General features: G+C 42.0%; 1 protein-coding gene across 3 annotated transcripts in view; it reads left to right on the top strand.

The window, feature by feature from the left end:
* Window positions 1-19,343, top strand: part of ETV5 (ETS variant transcription factor 5) — a 56,292-nt gene that overhangs the window by 23,599 nt on the left and 13,350 nt on the right. For all 3 annotated transcript variants that reach the window (XM_008532360.2, XM_008532357.2, XM_008532358.2), the window contains 4 exons: window positions 2,899-3,028; window positions 3,940-4,227; window positions 14,652-14,911; window positions 16,968-17,027. In XM_008532360.2, the coding sequence (XP_008530582.2) occupies window positions 2,899-3,028; window positions 3,940-4,227; window positions 14,652-14,911; window positions 16,968-17,027 (738 nt within the window). The remainder of the gene's footprint in view (window positions 1-2,898; window positions 3,029-3,939; window positions 4,228-14,651; window positions 14,912-16,967; window positions 17,028-19,343) is intronic.

Genomic DNA, 19,343 nt, shown 5'->3' with positions numbered 1-19,343 from the left:
CATTTTCTGTATTTCTCAAGGCAGCATCACATATCTCATTTTACAAAGGAGGGAACAGACTGAAAGTAAGGAGCATTCCTTGGGCTTCTAAGTCCCTGCTTTAAATACACCACTATCTCTGACTAATGCATGCCATAATCAGGCTCCTTCACACCCCCTCTGCCCCGGCAGTCCTTTTGGAGATCTGAGCCTTCTTCCTTACCACTTGCAGGGCCCCTAATGGCTTTCCTGTCAGTGATCTGTGAAACTTTCTGTTCCTGCCCTATTCCACTCTCTTCTCTCTCCTTCAAGTGGTTGATTCCTGGGGAAAAGATATTTATGACTAAGGTTGTGCCTAGCCTTGTAGAGTAGATGTGGTTCCTGCCTTCAAGGTTAAGAATTAATTGGAAATATAATCAGTTCAATCACATATTGTCTTAGTCCATTTGGGCTGCTATGACAAAATGCCACAGACTGGGTGGCTTATAAACAGAAATTTATTTCTCATAGTTCTAGAGGCTGAGAGTCTGAGATCAGGGTGCCAGCATGGTCAGGTGAGGGCTCTCTTCCAGGTCACAGACTTCTCGTTGTGTCCTCACATGGCTCTGCCTTCATGACCTAATCACCTTCCAAAGGCCCTACCTCCTAATAACCATCACACTGGGCATTGGCATGTTGTGGGGACATAAACATTCAGAGCGTAGCACTCATCAGATATTTCTTAAGCTCCTCCTTCCAGGTATAAGACAATTTGGGGATAGTAGAAGATACCATATAATTTTAAGCCAAAATGGTGTGGTACACACTAAAAGTATATACCATGTGGATTTGAAGAAATCAAGATGTCAGAATTAGCTGGCAGTTTATATTCTCTTTCAAAATGGGTATATGCTGTTTCTGAAGCCATTATAAAATTTTTTTCTTTCTGGGAAACTTTGGTTTACCCACTGATGTTAGTCTTGTCAGCAGTAACTTTTATAATATGAAAATGTCAAGACATTTCTAAAACCTGAAATGAGAAAATTGAATAACACCATAATTGTTTACTTTCTAAACTTAGGTAAAGCAGTGGTTATAAGTGATTTTCTTTAGCTAAAGTAAGAAAAGTAGACTTTTCAAGGACATGTAACTTTTGTTTACATTGGTGCATCATCACGTTTCCTCATTATTTTGCCAAAACTTTTATGGCGGAAGACTGGTGATTCTGGAGAGGCAGTGACAAAGGGGCCATGCTGAGAACCACCAGACCATCCACTGCCTTGGAGAAATGGTTTTCTCTGTTCAAGTTGCCTGACTCTCCCTTCTCACTTACTAACAACATTCTAACAGCAACAAGCTTAGCCGTTTTCTGTGTCTGAATGTCGGAAAACATTTGATAATAATTGCGGGTTGGCTGCCATGATGTCACCATCAAAAAATCACAAGAGAGACTCTAATGACTTCTAAATATAATCTGCCAGTTCTGGACTTATTTTATGTACTCAGGAAAAGCAGTTGGCATTCTATAGGAGGGGAATTATGGAAACCTCTCCTGTCCAGTCAGTCACTGGCAGGACTTTGCTTTACAAACTTGTCATCTGTGGTAGAATCATCCGTCTCGTTTGTTCACTCTGAGACCAGAATTCGGAGTTGGAAGAGGCACCTGAGAAACCAGTTGGCCAGAAGATTGTTCAGTCTTATCAGACAGAATAGGGATGATCATTTAGCTAATTCTACTAATCACTAAGAATTAACCAAGCTCCTGAAAGTGTTTTAGGAGTAAACATTTAAGTCAAACAGAAAATTTTAGGGGGTCACCAGGGCATTAACTGTGGTTAGCTATTTAATGAGACCTTTGATACAGTGGAAAGTGGCTGGCACAAAAGCTCAAGTCGCTCTCCTCCCCCAGCCTCCAAGACAGTTGGACAGAGAGTAGCACTTCTCATCCATAAATTGAAGAAGACAGCCCTCATAGTGCAGCATCTTTAGAGTTCGTCCTTCTACTGTGGGTCCTTCTCTAGAATGAGTTAGCTACTGGATAAGACAGAAAAGGCAAACCTGCTTTAGTTTGGTTTGGTTTTGCCACTGTATGTAAGTCCCCTTGATTTGGAAAACTCATTACTTTGCCCCTTAGAGTCACACATGGAATATACAGTTGACTTCCAATCATAAAGCAACAGCCCTATGTACTGTTTCATCCAATTTAGGAAAAGCAATTGGCACTATGTATGAAAAGATTGGTTATGAAAACCTGCCCTTCCCGGTCGGTTGCAAGGAAAGGCACAGAGCAGACAGAACATGAGGGTTTCCAGGACTTTCCCTGTACTCAGTTAGCCTTTCCGAGATTGTGGTTTGGTCCGTTGTTGCATCCTTTGCTTTTAAAAGTTTTGAAATGCCTCTAAGGTTGAGTATTTCTTAGAACTGATATTTAGAGTTGCCTGGGGAAGGACTTTTAAAAAGTCATAGATTTAACTTGTGAGTACATCTCTGAATAAGAAATGTATTTGCCAGAGCAGTTTCAAGCCTTTGATAAGCTAATGTGTAATGTCTACCAATATATTTTTAGCTAATTTGTCCTTTTCGGAAACAAAATTCCTCATGTCTGCAACCCTTGGTATTCTATCACACCTGCATTTTCTTGAAGAACCATCACCTGCAGAATTTTCAAGGCTTTCAGAGCCTCTGGGAAGCAGACCCAACACCAAAGAAATTTGGAAAAAAGGCTTGGCTAATTGAAAGTGTCAGATGATGATTTCTGACTTTAAAGAACTTTTCATTGGTTTTAGATGGAAGGCTCTGTGTTTGTCTTTCTCTGGCATGTGATTTGACATGAGTTCCAAGAACAATCAGCTAGTTACAGGGCTTGCAGAAGGAAGCATTGTGCTCCCTGTTAATCACTGTCCTCTCTCTGTTCTTCCCTCACCCCTCTTCTGATTTCAGTGGTGCTTCATGCCCCACCTCCAACCAAGATCAAACGGGAGCTGCACAGCCCCTCCTCTGAGCTGTCGTCCTGTAGCCATGAGCAGGCTCTCGGTGCTAACTACGGAGAAAAGTGCCTCTACAACTATTGGTAAGTGGAGCCAGAGAAAGGCCGCCAGAAAGGAGCCATCAAGCTGACTGTTTGAAGTGTCATTCAGCAGATACTCAGGGTAGCACACCCCGTCTTTCGTGGCAATGTAATCCTCTAGGTGAGGACCAGTGCAAATGGGGCCTTTGTGCTGCACATGAAACGCAAAACTGTTAAACCAGCTCTGTGGGGTACTGAGTTCATGGGGTTCTGAGCCCTCCTAAGGAAAAGAACCTTGAATACTGGGATATTTGATCTGTGGCTTCGAGGGAGGGAATATATACTTCTTCATGTCTATCATATGTTAATGTGAACTTTAAGCACCAAAGAAGTAATCTTCAAATCAGAATATATGAAAAAGTCCTGATGCCTGTGCCCTTTACTTAAGCATATCCAGGCCCCAGGAACGAAGCTTTAATTTTAAATCATTCTTTGCTCTAAAAGATAAACATAGATCTGCCTGGAGGGGGGAGGAGAAGAGTTGTTAAATCAAGTGATGTTCCGGCAGAAATGTATCTTCAGCAAAGATTCTGGCTAATTCCTGGGAAGCCGGGAATCATTGGGAGAGGGGGCCAGAAAACTCCCCTCAAGGTGTAAATTCTCCCCTCTTCCACGTACCCCTACACGCATGCATGGAGCATTCTTGTAGAAGAGGGGAAAAAGGAAACCGGAAGCGGAGGCTAAAATTATCCCTGAGAAGAATCACTAGAAGTGTTAAACAAGTCCCTGTGACGCAGTGTGTTTGTCACTTTTCAGAGGTACAAATATTCCCTCGGGGCTGCCAGCAATTTAACTATGTTAATGCTGTCATTTCCTGGCAATCGTGGGCTGCAACCTAGCGTTCTGCTGGACCTGGTGACCACGCTAATGGCTTCATTGCAGCTTAATGGTTCCTTCTCTTTTTCTGTTTACAGTGCCTATGATAGGAAGCCTCCCTCTGGGTTCAAGCCATTAACCCCTCCTACCACCCCCCTGTCACCCACCCATCAGAATTCCCTGTTTCCCCCACCTCAGGCAACTCTGCCCACCTCGGCGCATGTCCCTGCAGCTGGCCCAGTACAAGGTGTGGGCCCCACCCCCGCCCCTCATTCGCTTCCAGAACCTGGACCACAGCAGCAAACCTTTGCGGTCCCCCGGCCACCACATCAGCCCCTGCAGATGCCAAAGATGATGCCTGAAAACCAGTATCCATCAGAACAGAGGTGGGTGCTGATCTGGGCTTCTTTCCCTGCCTCCATCCCCCTCCCCTTTACCTCCCAGGGAGAGGGAAAGCAGTTAGTCACATTTACCAGGTACCTATAAAGTTCTCATTCCACTGAGGCATCTTGTGAGGTAAGACTAATATTAATATAAATATGGCCTGTTTATATATCATCCTCTTCCTGAGGTACTCCAGAGGATTTATAGACATTACAACATTCCTGTGAGGTAGGTAAGGGAGAGATAATTAGTACTATCCCCCCAGAATAAAGGCAGAGGAAGAGTGACTTGTCCAGGATACACAGTCCGTTGACCCTCGCTGAGGGCACGTTTCCTGGCTCGTCATTGGATACTGCCCGCTAGAATTGAACTTTGGTTTATGCTACCCGTAAATACGTTATTGCCACTTTACTTACGTGTTAGGGAAGATTGCTGAGTTTCAGGAGGTATTATTACTCATCTGATTTTATCACATTTTCACAGTAAGGGATTAGCTAAGGACCTTATTTATAATTATCTACTTTTGAGATAGAAATCTCCTGGTTTCACTCCAGGTGATCCTACATTCCTCATAACTAAATGGAGATGTCAGGAGTAGCTTGTCCAGAGTCATTCATTCATCCGACAAACTAAGGTGTAAAGGGAACCTCCTCTGCTAACTCCAGACTTAACCTTAGGTCCCAGCCTTCAAAGTCGATTGTCTGCGATGTTTTAGAATTTTGGATGCTTATGGCCTTCCTGTATACTGGATGTTCTGGGGGCCTGTCTTTTTTATTTCAAGTCTCTGGGATGAGGAGATAACATAGGCAGGTAGTTGTCAGTGATGTTACCATGGGCTGCAAGATGGTGACGGTTGGAAGTCCTTTCAGTCCGTCTTGCCCTGCATGGGGTGGGTGGGGGCGCGAAGGGCAGGAGAGGAGGATGCAGGAGGGTACCTGCCCAGGCCTGGGCCAACCCACATGCCTACCAGTATTTAATTGGAGATTACTTTCTTTATTTCTAAATGAAATGTAGAAAAAAGTAAGCGCTCTTGTCTGGTTCCGATTCCCTTCCCCATTGCTGTGAAAGTCACTGTAAAGAACTGCATAATTTGGCTGGTCAGTGTTCAGTCCCCTGGTGAGGCCCAGGGCCCCGAACACCGGTGATACACAGGGCCACAGAGCGCGCGTTGACTGGGGCCTCAGTTTCAACAGGGAGCTCCTCTGCGGGAGACAGCTACCACCACGGTTTTGCCAATTAATACCTTGTATTAACAGCCTTGTGCTTTTTCAAGAGAATTTGGAAATTTGGGTTTTTATGTAAAAATTCCAGGTTTTGTTGGTTTTTCTTTTTAAGTTGGCAACTAATTCAAATTATAAACAACAGCAACACTTTGCAGACTAAACAAAACCTCTCTGTGGGCAAAACCACCCTGCAAGCCTGCTCAGTTGTGCACTCAGGCCTGGATACCGTTTTTATTTCAATGGTTTTTTTTTTAGTTTCGTGTTTTTAAAGAGTGTCTTCCTGATTTTCTGCTGGAATTATTAATTGAGGAGGAGGGTTAAGGCCAGGCATTTATTCGGTATTTGAAATACTTTGCAAACTTTGTATCTGTTGTACCATGTGTAAAGGAAAGTTACTTCATGTTAAATCTCTTATTCATATTTCCCCATCAACTCCGTTTTGTATCCAGGGGGCCGGTGTAAACAGATTGTGTCAACAGTTAACTGAACTGGGGGAGAAATACCCTCTTTCTGCTGGTTGTGGTTGTCCTCTTGCAGCCCTGGCAGACAGGCAGCCTTAGTCTCAGCACTGAAGCAGGTTTGTCTCCAGGCTACCCGCCTCCTCCCAGGAGGGGAAGGTTTGCTCCCTGAGGTTTATGTGTGTCTGCCCTCAGGTGTCCGAAGGGAGAGAGGCAGGAACCAGAAAGCAGGGATTTCTTTTCCGGGGTGATTCCTCCCTGAAATCTGCCTGTCCATCTTGGACTCACTTCTGCTTCTCCTCTGCCTTTGGGAATGATGGGTCTGAAATAAAAAGACCTCACACGCACTGGGGTGATACAGAGATCCTTGAGAGAACTGGGGTGAAGGGCAGAGTATTCTGTAGGCACCGAATCAATAAAATGAAAACAACACTGGGGCACTCAGGCTTCTACACTCAAGCACGGGGGTCTCAAAGTGGAGAGTGCGCGGGAGTCCCCCCAGAGGGTATTAAAAATGCTGATTTCTTGCTCCACCCCAGAGACTGAGTGGGTGGGTCTGGGACAGGACCTGCATGTATTCTCATCACACTTTGAGAAGTCATGATCCAGCTCTCTCTTCTACTCCCATCCCTATTCCAACCCCCCTTTGCTTTTTAAGCATCAAGTACCCAGGACTGAATGTTGTTCTTGTTGCCCTTGCCTATTATTAATGAGATAATATGATATCTGTGTGATGCAAAATACACCAAAAACAGGACAAATGACTTTACTAGATAACTGGATAGCATAAAGAAAATGAGATGAACTGAAATCCCTGGTCTGATTTTGTAAAAGTAATAGTAATTGTAGTTGTGTATGGTAATCAGCTTAATAATCACACATTTAATAACTTAGGCCTGCCCGAAAGTGGGGCAGATTAATTTTATTAATAACTGTAGTTTGTTCTTTGCTAACTTTTTGATTAGATTAGAGGGACTGTTACTTCAAAACTAACCCCCTAACAAAAATATATGGTATTTTGCAGGATAGAAGGAAATAGTCTTATCTGAGCCTTTTAACAGCTCTGTAACCAAGGCAGAGTAAAAAAATCCTATTTTACAGAAAAGGAAATCAGGTCTCAGAGCCTCTAAAGGACTTCCTAAAGGTCACGTAGCCAAATACAGGGTCCTCCATTTGGAAACCAAAACATTAACTTACAACCACACCATTGGTTTTGGTTATGATTTGGGGGGTGGAAGGGATCTTAACATTCATTAGTGTCTACTAAAAGCTGAATGAGTGACCTTGAGAAATCCATTTTGACCTTGAACTTTATCCATCTCTTTATCTCTTAAACTACCAGAACTTTATCCGTCTCTTAAACTACAAAATCCTACTAAATTTCTACCTCACTTAATCTAAACCCATGCCGTAACACATCTTTTTTGTTTTGCTCACAGTGTGCCTCATCTCTTCAGTTGAATAAAGTCTTTGAGGTTTAAAAACCATGATTCAGATCCCTTTCTTTGGACCACGTTTAGCCCAATAGCTTACTTGTCTTCAGTCTATGTTTATTGATAGTGATAGCCCTGTAGTTTGTTAGATGATACTTTAAGCAACTAAAATACGATCTAGTCAAAAGTACATTCTTAATGTTTTATATAATCTTAGCATATAATTCTTCACAACTCAAAATTTATTTTTAGAAGATAAATACTGTGTTTGAAAGCTGTGATTTATATTCTTGATTTCCTCCCCCCCAAGGAGGAAAAAAAAACATGTAATTTGGCATGTTCAGACATGTTCCATTTATCCTTAAAGACCAGCTGCTCCCTGAAAAGGAGAAGTGCTCTTCATTCAGCCATCCCAATCTCGCAAGTTTTTTCATTGTGCTGCTTATAATGTTTACATGTGCTGAGTGGGAGAACTTAGAAAATATTCCTGTTATGCTCATACCACTGCCCAGATATGTTTTATCTTTTCCTATACCATTTCTCACTACATCAGGAGTTGAGGGTCCACTAAGAAATTTATAATCTAAGAATTTGGGAGTATACTGGTCTCTCACTCACTTGGCACCAAGAAGCAAAAACTCAGGAAAGAACATTTAAGGAAATATTCCTGCTGGTGGAAAAATCCTCTGCTTCTTGATGCTCCGTAAGGGCATCAGGATTGTAATAGGCTATCATGCTGAAATTGATAGTCAGAACAGACTGGCCCAGAGTCATCAGGAAAGGGTCAGCTATGTGTGGCACGTTCTAACCTGTTTGAGAAAGTTCTCTCCCACAGTGGTTATGATCAAAGCTTCAAAGCTTAAGAGGATGAGCTTAAGTTTTCTGCAATTGCGATTTAATAGAAAATTACTCCTTCCCTAAAGATGCTAGATAAAGAGATTTGTTACAGTGCTCAAGTTTTTCTTTGGTTTCTGCCTCCTCTCTGAAAGTCCATTTGAATAAGTGCTGTTCGTTTTTGTTCTTCAGATTTTATAGTTTTTAGAGAGGGGAGAATTTGACTGTGAGTCACATTTGTAGCCTGGCCTGGAATGAAGTGAGTGTGTCTGACGCATCTCCTCTCCATGCACTCCTGTTAACAGCATGTTGTGTGTGGCAGCGCAAATTCACTTTGGGATCTGAAACTGAGTTTCGTAGATGCTTAATGGAACCTTCTTCGACAGACTGAATAATGTACTTCTAATGGTTAGAGTGTGGGGTGTTTTTTAGTTCTGAATCTTAAGAGGGCTTGTTTTCAGCATTTCATCCGGTTTGGGGTAGGTTGGTTGTTACTTTTATCAGGCTAGAGGAAATCTCCTTCTATCCCTGGTTTACTGAGAGTTTTTAATATGAATGGACGTTGAATTTTATCAGACACTTTTTCTGCCTCTGTCGAGACGATCAAATGAATTTTCCCCTTTAATTTCTTAGTGTGCTGAGCCACATTCATATATGGGAAACCAACCTTGTATTCTTGTGACAAATCCAACTTATTTGTTATGTATTATCTTCTGTACGTTGCTAGATTTGGTTTTCCAACATATGTATATTTAGGACTTCTGCGTCTGTATTTACAATTGAGAATAATGTATAATTTTTCTTTCTCGTGTTGTCCTTGTTGGGTTTTAGCATTAAGGTTATACTCATTAAATGAATAGAGGGTGTTCTCCTTTTTATGTATTCTGGGATAGTTCATGTGAAATTGGAATTCTTTGTTCTTTGAATTTTGGGAAAGAATTTACCAGCAAAACCATCTGAGACTGATATCTTCTTCGTGGGAAGGTTTTTACTTACTAGTTCAGTGTCTTCATCTTTTCTAGTCTTGCACTGGATTTTCATTTAGTTAAGTGAATTTAATTCTTTTTTTCTAGGAATTTTCTTGTTTTGTGTGAGTTTTAAAATTAACTGGCACAAAGTCATTCATAATGTCCTTTTTAAAACCTCTACAGCATCTGTTGTAGTTATCCCTCTTTTCATGTTTGATATTATTTATCTAGACTTTTTTTCTTTCTTCGTCTTGGCAGACAGTATCATTCGTCTTTACAACCATTCAACTTTGGCTTTACCCGTCCTCTCAAATGGATGTTTTCTACTATCCTGGGGACATCTCATATTTACATCACCTTCCTTCTTCCATATTTGATCTTGAGAAATTAGACAAACGTCTAGGCCTTTGAAGGACATATTTTGCTCCTCATCTCTCAATGTTTTATCACAGTTTGGGGCCAGTTTGAGTCTAAGCAGCGCTGACAGGCCTCGCAGAGCCCTGAGAGCTGTTTCAGAGTTCTCTGGTGTGTCTGTTAGGGACAGTGCTTGGGTTTTGTTTTGCCACAGTGTCTGGCTCTTGGTATACAGCAGGAAAACAAACTTTGATGTGAAGCTGGGTGGCACAGTGCCACCGGAGTGAAAATCAGCCTTCTCTTGCTGAGAAAGGAGACTGGATATTGGGTAGGCAACTAGTGGACTCTCGTGTTTTGTGTGTGGTAGTTTTCTCCCATTTCCTTGTGATCTTCCCAGATATTTGCATAGCTTCTGAATGCAGCTTATTGTGGGGTCAGGAGGAGGTGGGGTGGTTGACGGTGGTGTTGAAAGTAATGTGTATCAGGAAGCTAGCACTGTGCTGGGCCCTGTTTCATGCATTAGCACGTGTAATCTTTACACCAGACCTTTGGGACAGGTATCCTGGTTGTCTTTATTTTACTGATGAGGAAACTCAGGCTCAGAGCAGTTACGTAACTCACCCAAGGTCACACAGCTAGTAAGTGGTAAAGATTGGAATTCAGCCCAGGATGTTCTGACTTCACAGCCAGAGCCTCTTACCCAGCTATGCTTCTCTATTTTTTATCTTCTCTTAGCCTTAACGGAAATATTAAATAGATGGCGTTGGTTTCTTGGCTGATTTTATATATCATCCCTCAGCTGGCCTCTGAGGCGTCACTGCTTCACCTGGCACCCACAGCCACTGTGTAACCCTTGTTGAATCCACACTTTTCTCCTTTTTCCTCTAAGCATTGTGTTTACTCTGTGTGTTGGCAGCAGAAACCGAAAAGGAAATGCAGAAAAAGCATCTAACGGTTTTCATAACGTAAACCAAATGTTGGTAGCGTGGGTGAGCTCTTGGGAGGAAAGGCGCTATATAAATCTGACAAATAAATAAATAACCAGTTCTTTAAATAAACTGGGACTGAAAAAGCCTTAATCTGTAACCTATTGAATTTAGGTTCACTCGATAGTCAGAAGCCGCCTTTTGCTCACCGACTGTGAGCTCACTACTGCATGAGCTCTGTCAGGATAACGGACACGGGTGGAAGAGGGCTTAGCTGGAGAAGAGGTTTGTTAGGGACCACGCACCTCCTCCATTGGAAATGATTGCCCGCCTCAGTAAACAAGAGGCATCTTTGTCATAGCTGTGTTATGTATACAGTGCATTCTTAGATACTTCAAAAGCATTGCGGAAAGGGGAAGCGAGTTCAAATGCAGGTCAGTGAGTAAAGTTCACAGAATGTATTTTGAGGACAAGAACTGAATTACTTTACTAATCTCTGCAGATAAAAGCCATTATTGGCAGCAAGCTCTGAGAGAATCTTTCCTCCAAATATGTTGGTTTTGTGACCTACTCTTAGATCCCTTTTGCCACTCCCACTCCCTCAAAACAAACCAAGACTGAAGAATCCCAATTATAGAATCTGTTCTGCAGACCCCAGGCCGCTAAGCTTCATGCATCCTTAAAGTTTTGTTGGGGGGAGGGGATGGGGGCTGCTGGCTGGTGCCCATAGGGAAGTACCTTTTGCTGAAGAGGCTGTACCAGGCCGACTCTAGAGTTTCATTCTGGAGGGTGAGAGGATAAGCACCAAGCGGAAGTGGAGTGATGGGGCCTGTCAGCTGCAGAGGCTCTGCTTACAGAACTGAGTGGCTCTGTGCCATCTCAGAGCCGTTAAAGGAAGGGATTTGTGGAGGTCACTTTTGAAGGGACTAAGAGGTGACGGAGGGGAGAAGAGAGAGAATGTGGAAGATGGGTGCCCTTGTTACTGTTCCTTCCTGCTAGCATAACATTTGGGTACTTTATAAAAATAAGGCCTTAACAATATCTTCATCTTTCTTTTCTGCCCACTTCAGAATTTTCTTTAAAAGTTCAGGTTTGCAGCAGGCTGCTGGTACCTGTATTCTAAATGTCAAGGCTAAACCTGAGTCTCAAATTTGCACTTCTTCAAAGACCATGGAAGGGTTTCCTTAAATAACAGCAACCTAGAAAATCGCATTCCTGATGAAGTTCCACTGTAATGCATTCAGCGCCCCAAAGAGAGGCTGTCAACCCACCGAAGCTTATAGTGTATACAACTTATTTAATACATTGGCCAGGCAGATTCTGATGCTTTTACTGTCTGGGATAAAAGGATAAGTATATGTAAAATTGTTCAGTGATCTTCATGTTGTGAAATAGTCTCATGGTGCTGCTTTTGGTAGGGTAGGAAAGACTCACACAGCGAGCGCCATGCTGTACCCTAGTCTAAACACTGTTTTATCTGCACCCAGATCTCTTCAGTTTAAGATTCTCAATCTTGATGTTCTAGAAGTCTGTTGGCCACCTGTTGCCACAGATTGATTCAAATCAAATTCAAATTATTTGATTAAAACTATTAATAGGATTCAAGCTAAAAGTAAGGAGTAAGACCTTACTAATACAGTATATTGTTTATTTTAAAAAACTCATTGAAATTAATTGTTCTAAATCTTTTATATTCCCTGAACCCTGGCTCCTACTTTCTACCTGAGAGAGTGAAGTCACAGATGCTTTTCTTTATAGACAGAGATCCGTGCCTTATGTATATTTCATGGGTTGAAGCCTCACATTGAGGGTTACCATCTCTAACCTCTACACCCACCCTCCTGAAGTCCACCCAGTCCGTCAGTGATTACAGCTGTGGCAGAAACCATGCTTTGTAGACACAGTTTTATTTCATCATTCCAGTAGCATTACGATGGATAATGCATCCCCATGTTACAGATGAGGAAACTGAGCCAAGAAAATTTGCCCTCCATCACTTCCCTGAAGTAGCGTCACTGCTGGACTGCAGGCTTCCCATTTTACTGGACTGCCTTCCCGATGGGGAAAGGGCGGTTGACGCACATCTGGATTTCTCTGATAGCTAAAGGATGTTAATGATCCTCGTTGATTAATAACAATAACAAAAGGCTTTTATTGTTCTGTCTTATTATAAAATAATGCATGGTTATTATTAAACTGTAGACGAGCAAAAAAAGAAAATCACCTAAAATCCAAACCACCCAAAGATAAGCAGCGTTAACACATGTGCAAATCTTTCAAGGATTTTATATCACACCATAAGTATGTTTTTTATTTTTGCAAAAATTTGATCCTCTTTGTACTGTTTCACAACCTGCCTTAATAGGTCAAAAATACCTTTCCGGGTCCTTACATAATTGTATGTTATATCATAGTTGAATGGATGCTTTCGGCTAAATGGCTATATCACCATGTACTTAGTCAGTTCCCTTGTTAGACATTGGCGTTGGTGACCGTCTTTGTAGCTGTGTCTAATCATATCTATGATTTCAATGCTCTCTGTGTGCCAGACATAGATTTGTTGGCTGCCTGCTCATCCTCCAAGTAATCAGGAAAAATTGTTTCTCTCTTTACTTAGTACTTTTTTGATTACTAATGAAGTTGAACTTTTTGTTTGCTTAGGACCATTAGAATTTCTTCTTTAGTGATTTTCCTATTTATGTCCTTTGCCCATTTTTTTTATTGGGATGTTCATCTTTTATTGATTTTTAAAAAGTCTTTATGTCAACAATATTAACACTGCTGTGTCTGTTAGAGATTTTTCTCCAGTTTGTTTTGTTTTTGATTTTATTTCTAGTGTTTTCGGTCTGTCACAGATTTTTTTCCCCCCAGTTTGTTATTTTTCTTTTGCCTTTGTTTCTGGTGTTTATTTGACTTATAGAAATTTATGCAATAAGGTATATCCATATTTATCTTGATGATTTCTTCTGTTGGTATGATGCATAGAAAGATTATCCCTCGAGACTATGTAACTTTTCATATATATTTACTTTACTATTATGGTTTCACATTGAAATTTTTAATCCATATGAAATTTATTTTGGCATATGGTATAAAACAGGAGTCTAACTTTTTCCCCCACCAATTTGAAATACTGACTTTAACTGGTAGTAAATTTTGGAATATACTTGACAGTTTTTTCTGGGTTTTTTTTCTTTTTTTTTTGAGGAAGATTAGCCCTGAGCTAACTGCTGCCAATCCTTCTCTTTTTGCTGAGGAAGACTGGCCCTGAGCTAACATCCGTGCCCATCTTCCTGTACTTTATATGTGGGATGCCTACCACATCATGGCTTGCCAAGCAGTGCCAGGTTTGCACCCGGGATCCGAAACGGCAAACCCCAGGCCACTGAGGCAGAACGTGCAAACTTAACTTCTGTGCCACCAGGCTGGTCCCTACTTTACAGTTTTTGACTTCCCATTCAATTCCTTTGATATGCCTATCTTTCGTTCTTTGTATTACTATTTTAATTATTGTGGTTTTATAATATATATCAGTATCTAATTGATCATTATTTCTTTTCAAAAATTACTTAATCTTTTAAGTTTAGAATCATTTGTCAAGTTGATTGGAAGGCATTGCTACTATAGAATAATTTTCATTGAATCAATAGCCTTAAAGTCCTAAGTTTCTCTTTAATTAGGTCTTTTTTCTTTTCCTCAGAAAACAGTTTTAAGGTTTTATTCTTATATGGCCTACACATTTCCTGATTATTCCTAGGGACTTTATGTTTTTGATTGCCATTATATATGGGATTTTTTTTTTTACTACATTTTCTAACTTGTTAATTTGTACTCTTTGGTCTTAAAAAAATTAATTCTATCTGCAAGTGAGAGAATGAATGAACTAGTGAAAAAACATATATGTATATGTTAGTGCCGTTTGCAAACAATTGGTTTTATATAGTCAGATACATAATCTGGCCCAACTGTGCAGATAGACTGTGGGTGAAATAAGCATGCATGGAAGAGGCTACCACATCATTGTTTTGATTGTTTTTCTGCCAGTCCCTGACTCACTCAAGAGGTTTGAAATGTGTGATATAATTTTGAGAAATGGGTAAAATGTCCAGAAATAAGCATTAAGTACTTTGCAAATAATTCCATTCTTCTGAACTCTAATCCTCAATGCTAAATCATAGTAAGTATGCATCATGTTCTTAGTTAAACAATATAACTCCTTTCTTCTTACAGATTTCAGAGACAACTGTCTGAACCCTGCCACCCCTTCCCTCCTCAGTCAGGAGTTCCTGGAGATAATCGCCCCGGTTACCACCGGCAAATGTCAGAACCCATTGTCCCTGCAGCTCCTCCACCCCCTCAGGGATTCAAACAAGAATACCATGACCCGCTCTATGAACATGGGGTCCCAGGCATGCCGGGCCCCCCAGCACATGGGTTCCAGTCACCAATGGGAATCAAGCAGGAGCCCCGGGATTACTGCGTTGATTCAGGTTAGCATAAAATCGCGCCATTCCTTTCTTCGTTCTCTTGTTCATCTGTCTGGTCATTATTGAGTGTCTTCTCCATGCAGGGCTTTGGGAAATGGTTTTATAAAATTGCCTTCTAAGAATTTATGAGCGAGGAATGCAGACATGTTTATGCATAACTGAATACAAAACAAAGCAGAAAGCCGTGCACATTTTAGGAAGTGTACCAGGCATTCAAAAGTGATGCAGAGGATACCTCTGAGTCCAAGCCTGAAGACTGCTGGGGTCCGATCCTGGTGATGCCCTTTTTAAGACCTGCTATCTTAGGGTCACTGGACATGGGATATTATTTCTGCATTTTAGTCCTGCCCCTAGTTTTACGGCTTTCTTTTTTAATATAAGAGACTCATAAAGTCCCAATATAAGTATAACGAAGAGAGTCCACATGCAGGATGGGATTCTGTTCTTGAAATGAGTGGTGTTCTGAGAAAGCATCTGGTATATCATGGCTGTATGGGGTGCCAGGTACGCCATGGAAGAGGCTGTCCTGTTGGTTGCTTTGTGAGATTCGCTACTCTATTGCAATGCTTTCATCTGGGAAGGTTCCCGTGTCCTTCAGCAGCTGCTGGTGTACACAGGGAGAGGTATAACATGTGAGGGCACCTATTGATTGTTTGGGTTACTTCTTGTCTAAAAACCTAAGCATATCAACAAGTTTAAGCTGTACTTGGGAGCCCTCGTGCCTACCGCCACACACATGCACACTCATTCACTGACTACACATTTTAGGGGCCAGCATATTGAATAAGACCATTAGGGGAAAGGAGAGTTGGAATTGTGTAGCTTGTGCATGTGGAAACTGTTTCCTCGTCTTCATTTCCCCTTCTTTCAGAAATGACTTCAACTTTTTCCCTCTCTTTTTGCAGTTGGTGCTAAAGGCATGTGAGGGCGGTGGGTTGGGTTTCAACCTTTCTTCCCTCATGAGCTTTGCTTAAAGATCCTGGGGAGAGAGGGGGCAGTATGTACTCGAATGGCTTTTGCAAATGAAATAGGATATAAAATTTGCTCTTGGCCTTCCCTGAGATAATAGATAGATTGCTCAATTCAGGCAGAAATGAGTTCTGGAAAACGCTGGGGAGGTAGGCAGAAGGGAGACATCTGTTGCTTTATGATAGAAAAATCAGCAAGTGTCAGGTATTGAGAGCTTATGCAATTTCCACTGGCATTCCTCCTGAAGGCTCTGTTGTATTTTTCTCAGGAGCAGGCATGACCTTTTCCTTTGGGACTGACATTGTAATCTGTCCTGATGAGTTTTTCACCCCACCCTACTCCCTTATAACAAGACACTCAGTTGGTGTTACCATATCTGTAATTCTTTGATCTGAGTGGTGTTCCCGGAGGGAAGGCTCATCCCACATAGACACAACTCACCTCACTGTCTATCCTCCCAACGGACACCTTGATAACACGCTGCCTGAAGGAGAGATCACTTGAGCATGGGTTTCAGTCTGACGTTGCCAACATGGTGAGAATGTGCTTGTCAGACTGCAGTCCTCCACTCCTGCCAGCTCTTGTCCTAGCTTCATAACTTCAAATCCCCTAATCTCTTTAGCCTAAAAATACCCTCACCTCTTGGAGCAGAATTGGATGTAACCATCAGCAGGAAAGGAGAACAAATTGGGAAAGATCTAAAGTGAGTCCCCTCTCCTTCCAAAGTCCCTGAGTCAGCACAGGCAGAAGGCCAAGCTTGGCTTTTTGAAAGCCAATTTCTACTTCTACTATTAACTCTCTCCCCAGATTTGGTGTTAACTAATTTCTCTAGTTACGAGAGGGAGGCATGATTTTTTCCTCCCAGTTCTCTTGATTAGGAGTCAAGAGCCCTACCTTCAGATGGTGGGTTACAGTGTTCCCTATGTTGCTTATTTGGGTGGTACCTCTTTCCCAGGACAAGACCAAAAAGACATGACCTCGGAGCAAGAGAAGATTTAGGGCTTGACTGCAGAGCTGCAGTTCAACTGACCTGCTGATTCAACTGCAGAAACGATTGACAGGAGTGTGTGTGTCTGTGTTTCTCTTTCAGAAGTGCCTAACTGCCAGTCGTCCTACATGAGAGGGGGGTATTTCTCCAGCAGCCATGAAGGTAAGAAGCTTTTTTTTTTTTTGAAATAATATTCAAGGCAGCTTCAAATTGCTCAGTTTCCAGGCTAAGATTTGAGATTGCAGATTAAACCTTCCTTAGCTCATGAACATGAGAGCTAATTAATCCTAATCTTCAATTATTTTGCACAGAGTTTGAGGCATGCTTCTGAGCACTGGGAGGGCTGCCATCACTTTCAATAGTAATGACTCGAACTTTTAAGAGTTCACCGGATAATATGAGGAAAAAATGAACCAACCTGGTTTCTATATAAGAAGGTTATATATCTGTATGTAACACTATTGGCCTAAACTGGAACTCAGGAACTATGTCATGACTTGACATGGTAGGTTCAGGACTTCTCTTCTGAACATTAAAACAGGGAAGGGTTTATTTCTTAGACAAGATATCCCAGACGTATGTCTTGTTGTCTGTCATATACATCTCTCCGTAAATATCTAGAGCAGTATTATTCCCCAAACCCATGGCATCAGCTTCACCTGGGACTTGTTAGAAATGCAAATTCTGGGGCCAGCCCTGTGCCCAAATGGTTAAGTTCATGCGCTCCACTTCAGTGGCCCAGAGTTTCACTGGTTCAGATCCTGGGCGTGGACCTAGCGCCACTCATCAAGGCATGCTGAGGCAGCATCCCACATAGAGCCAGAAGGACCTACAACTAGAATATACAACTGTGTACTGGGAGGCTTTGGGGAGGAGACGAAGAAGAAACAACAAAAAGATTGGCAACAGATGTTAGCTCAGGTGCCAGTCTTTAAAAATAAATAAATAAAAAGAAATGCAAATTCTCAGGACCCACCCCAGACCTACTGAATCAGAAATTGCAGGGGTGGGGCCCAGCACTCAGTGCTTTAACAAGCCCTCCAGGTGATGCTCTGCACACTCAAGTCTGATAACTACTATAGAGTAGTGAGGCTCAGCTTGGGCTTCACATTAGAGTCACCTGGGGAGCTTTTAAAACTTGGAGTGTTCAGGCTTCACCCAGAGCAATTGAATCAGAAATGCTGGGGTGGGACCCAGGCATTAATAGTTCTTAAAGCTCCCTGGGCAATTTCAATGTGCATCCAAGGTTGACCACCTCTGTCCTCTAGAGTTTTAGAGGAAGGTTGAAAGAGCTGATACAACAGTACTGTGAAGCATCGGCTGGTTTTTGTGTTTGGTTCACAAGAGTGGTTTCTATGGGTAGCTGCTTTCTACTGACTTGGTTAGAGGGGAGACCACGTGTGGTTGCCCAGGGCCCCCGGGGATATTCTGAGTGAGTGTCCAGCCCTGGCAAGGCAGGGCTGTCTCCCGGACCTCTGACTGTGACCGGCACAGCTGTGTGGGGCTTTCTTCCAGGTTCCCAAATGTTCCTACGGCAGCAGTTACTGTCTGCAGCAGGCAAACTAGGAGGGGTTTGGGGAAGAGAGGGAGGAAAACATTTTGCATAATTACAACATTTAGAAAGGAGCGTGCTCTTAAAGGAAATATTTTTAGTAAGGCATTGGGCTGCTTACTACACACAGAATATCTGGTGAGTTTGTGTGTTCCTCCTCCCCCGACTCTTTCCCGTTCTTTTCCCTGACCCCACACACATCGGAGTAGTTTCAAAGAGACCTGCCTTCTTAATTGCTCTAAATTAGCCTGACATGGTTTTTCTCTCCTTCTCGTACAGGCTTGACCACAGATGCCCCTGAAACAGTTAGTGAAACAAGTGTTTCTGATTGGCATCTGTGATTATTAAGATAGCCATCACCTGGAGTCTTTGCCTACTCTTGTCAATCTTTCATTTCCACTTTGCTCCTCAAACAGGTTCTTCCTTCCTGCCGCCTTTATTTGAGTGATTAGATAGTTGTGGCCACAACTGATGTAACTGCTGGTGCAAATTCAACTGACTTAAATTTCACTTAAACCAACAGCATCTTCCAGATGTTTTAGAGAACCACACGAGGTGATGACTAGAAACCACAAGATACACCAAAACGATACTCACGGGCAGGCCTTCATCCGATTAGTTTTGAAAACCAAACCTAGAATTTAATCTAGATTTACATTTTTTTTTCTCCTAAGTACTGTGAATGTATTATCCTTACCTTAGAGGAAGAAAAGCTCTAAAGATAACATGGCAAGTTGGACAGGTGTGTACACTTTGAGGCAGCTCACTTATGACTTTATAATAAGGCTGTTAAGACACCCCTAGAGTGTCAAAATCCATATGGAAAGTCAGGCTATATATAGCTTCCTCACAGCCAAGGCAAAAAGCATGAAGCATGGATGGATTATGTAACTCTTGTTGATAATATAAAGTATAACAATTTGTCA

This window comes from Equus przewalskii, chromosome 18 (assembly GCF_037783145.1).
Source record: "Equus przewalskii isolate Varuska chromosome 18, EquPr2, whole genome shotgun sequence".
Taxonomy (NCBI): domain Eukaryota; kingdom Metazoa; phylum Chordata; class Mammalia; order Perissodactyla; family Equidae; genus Equus; species Equus przewalskii.
This window is presented reverse-complemented; position numbering and strand designations above follow the sequence as displayed.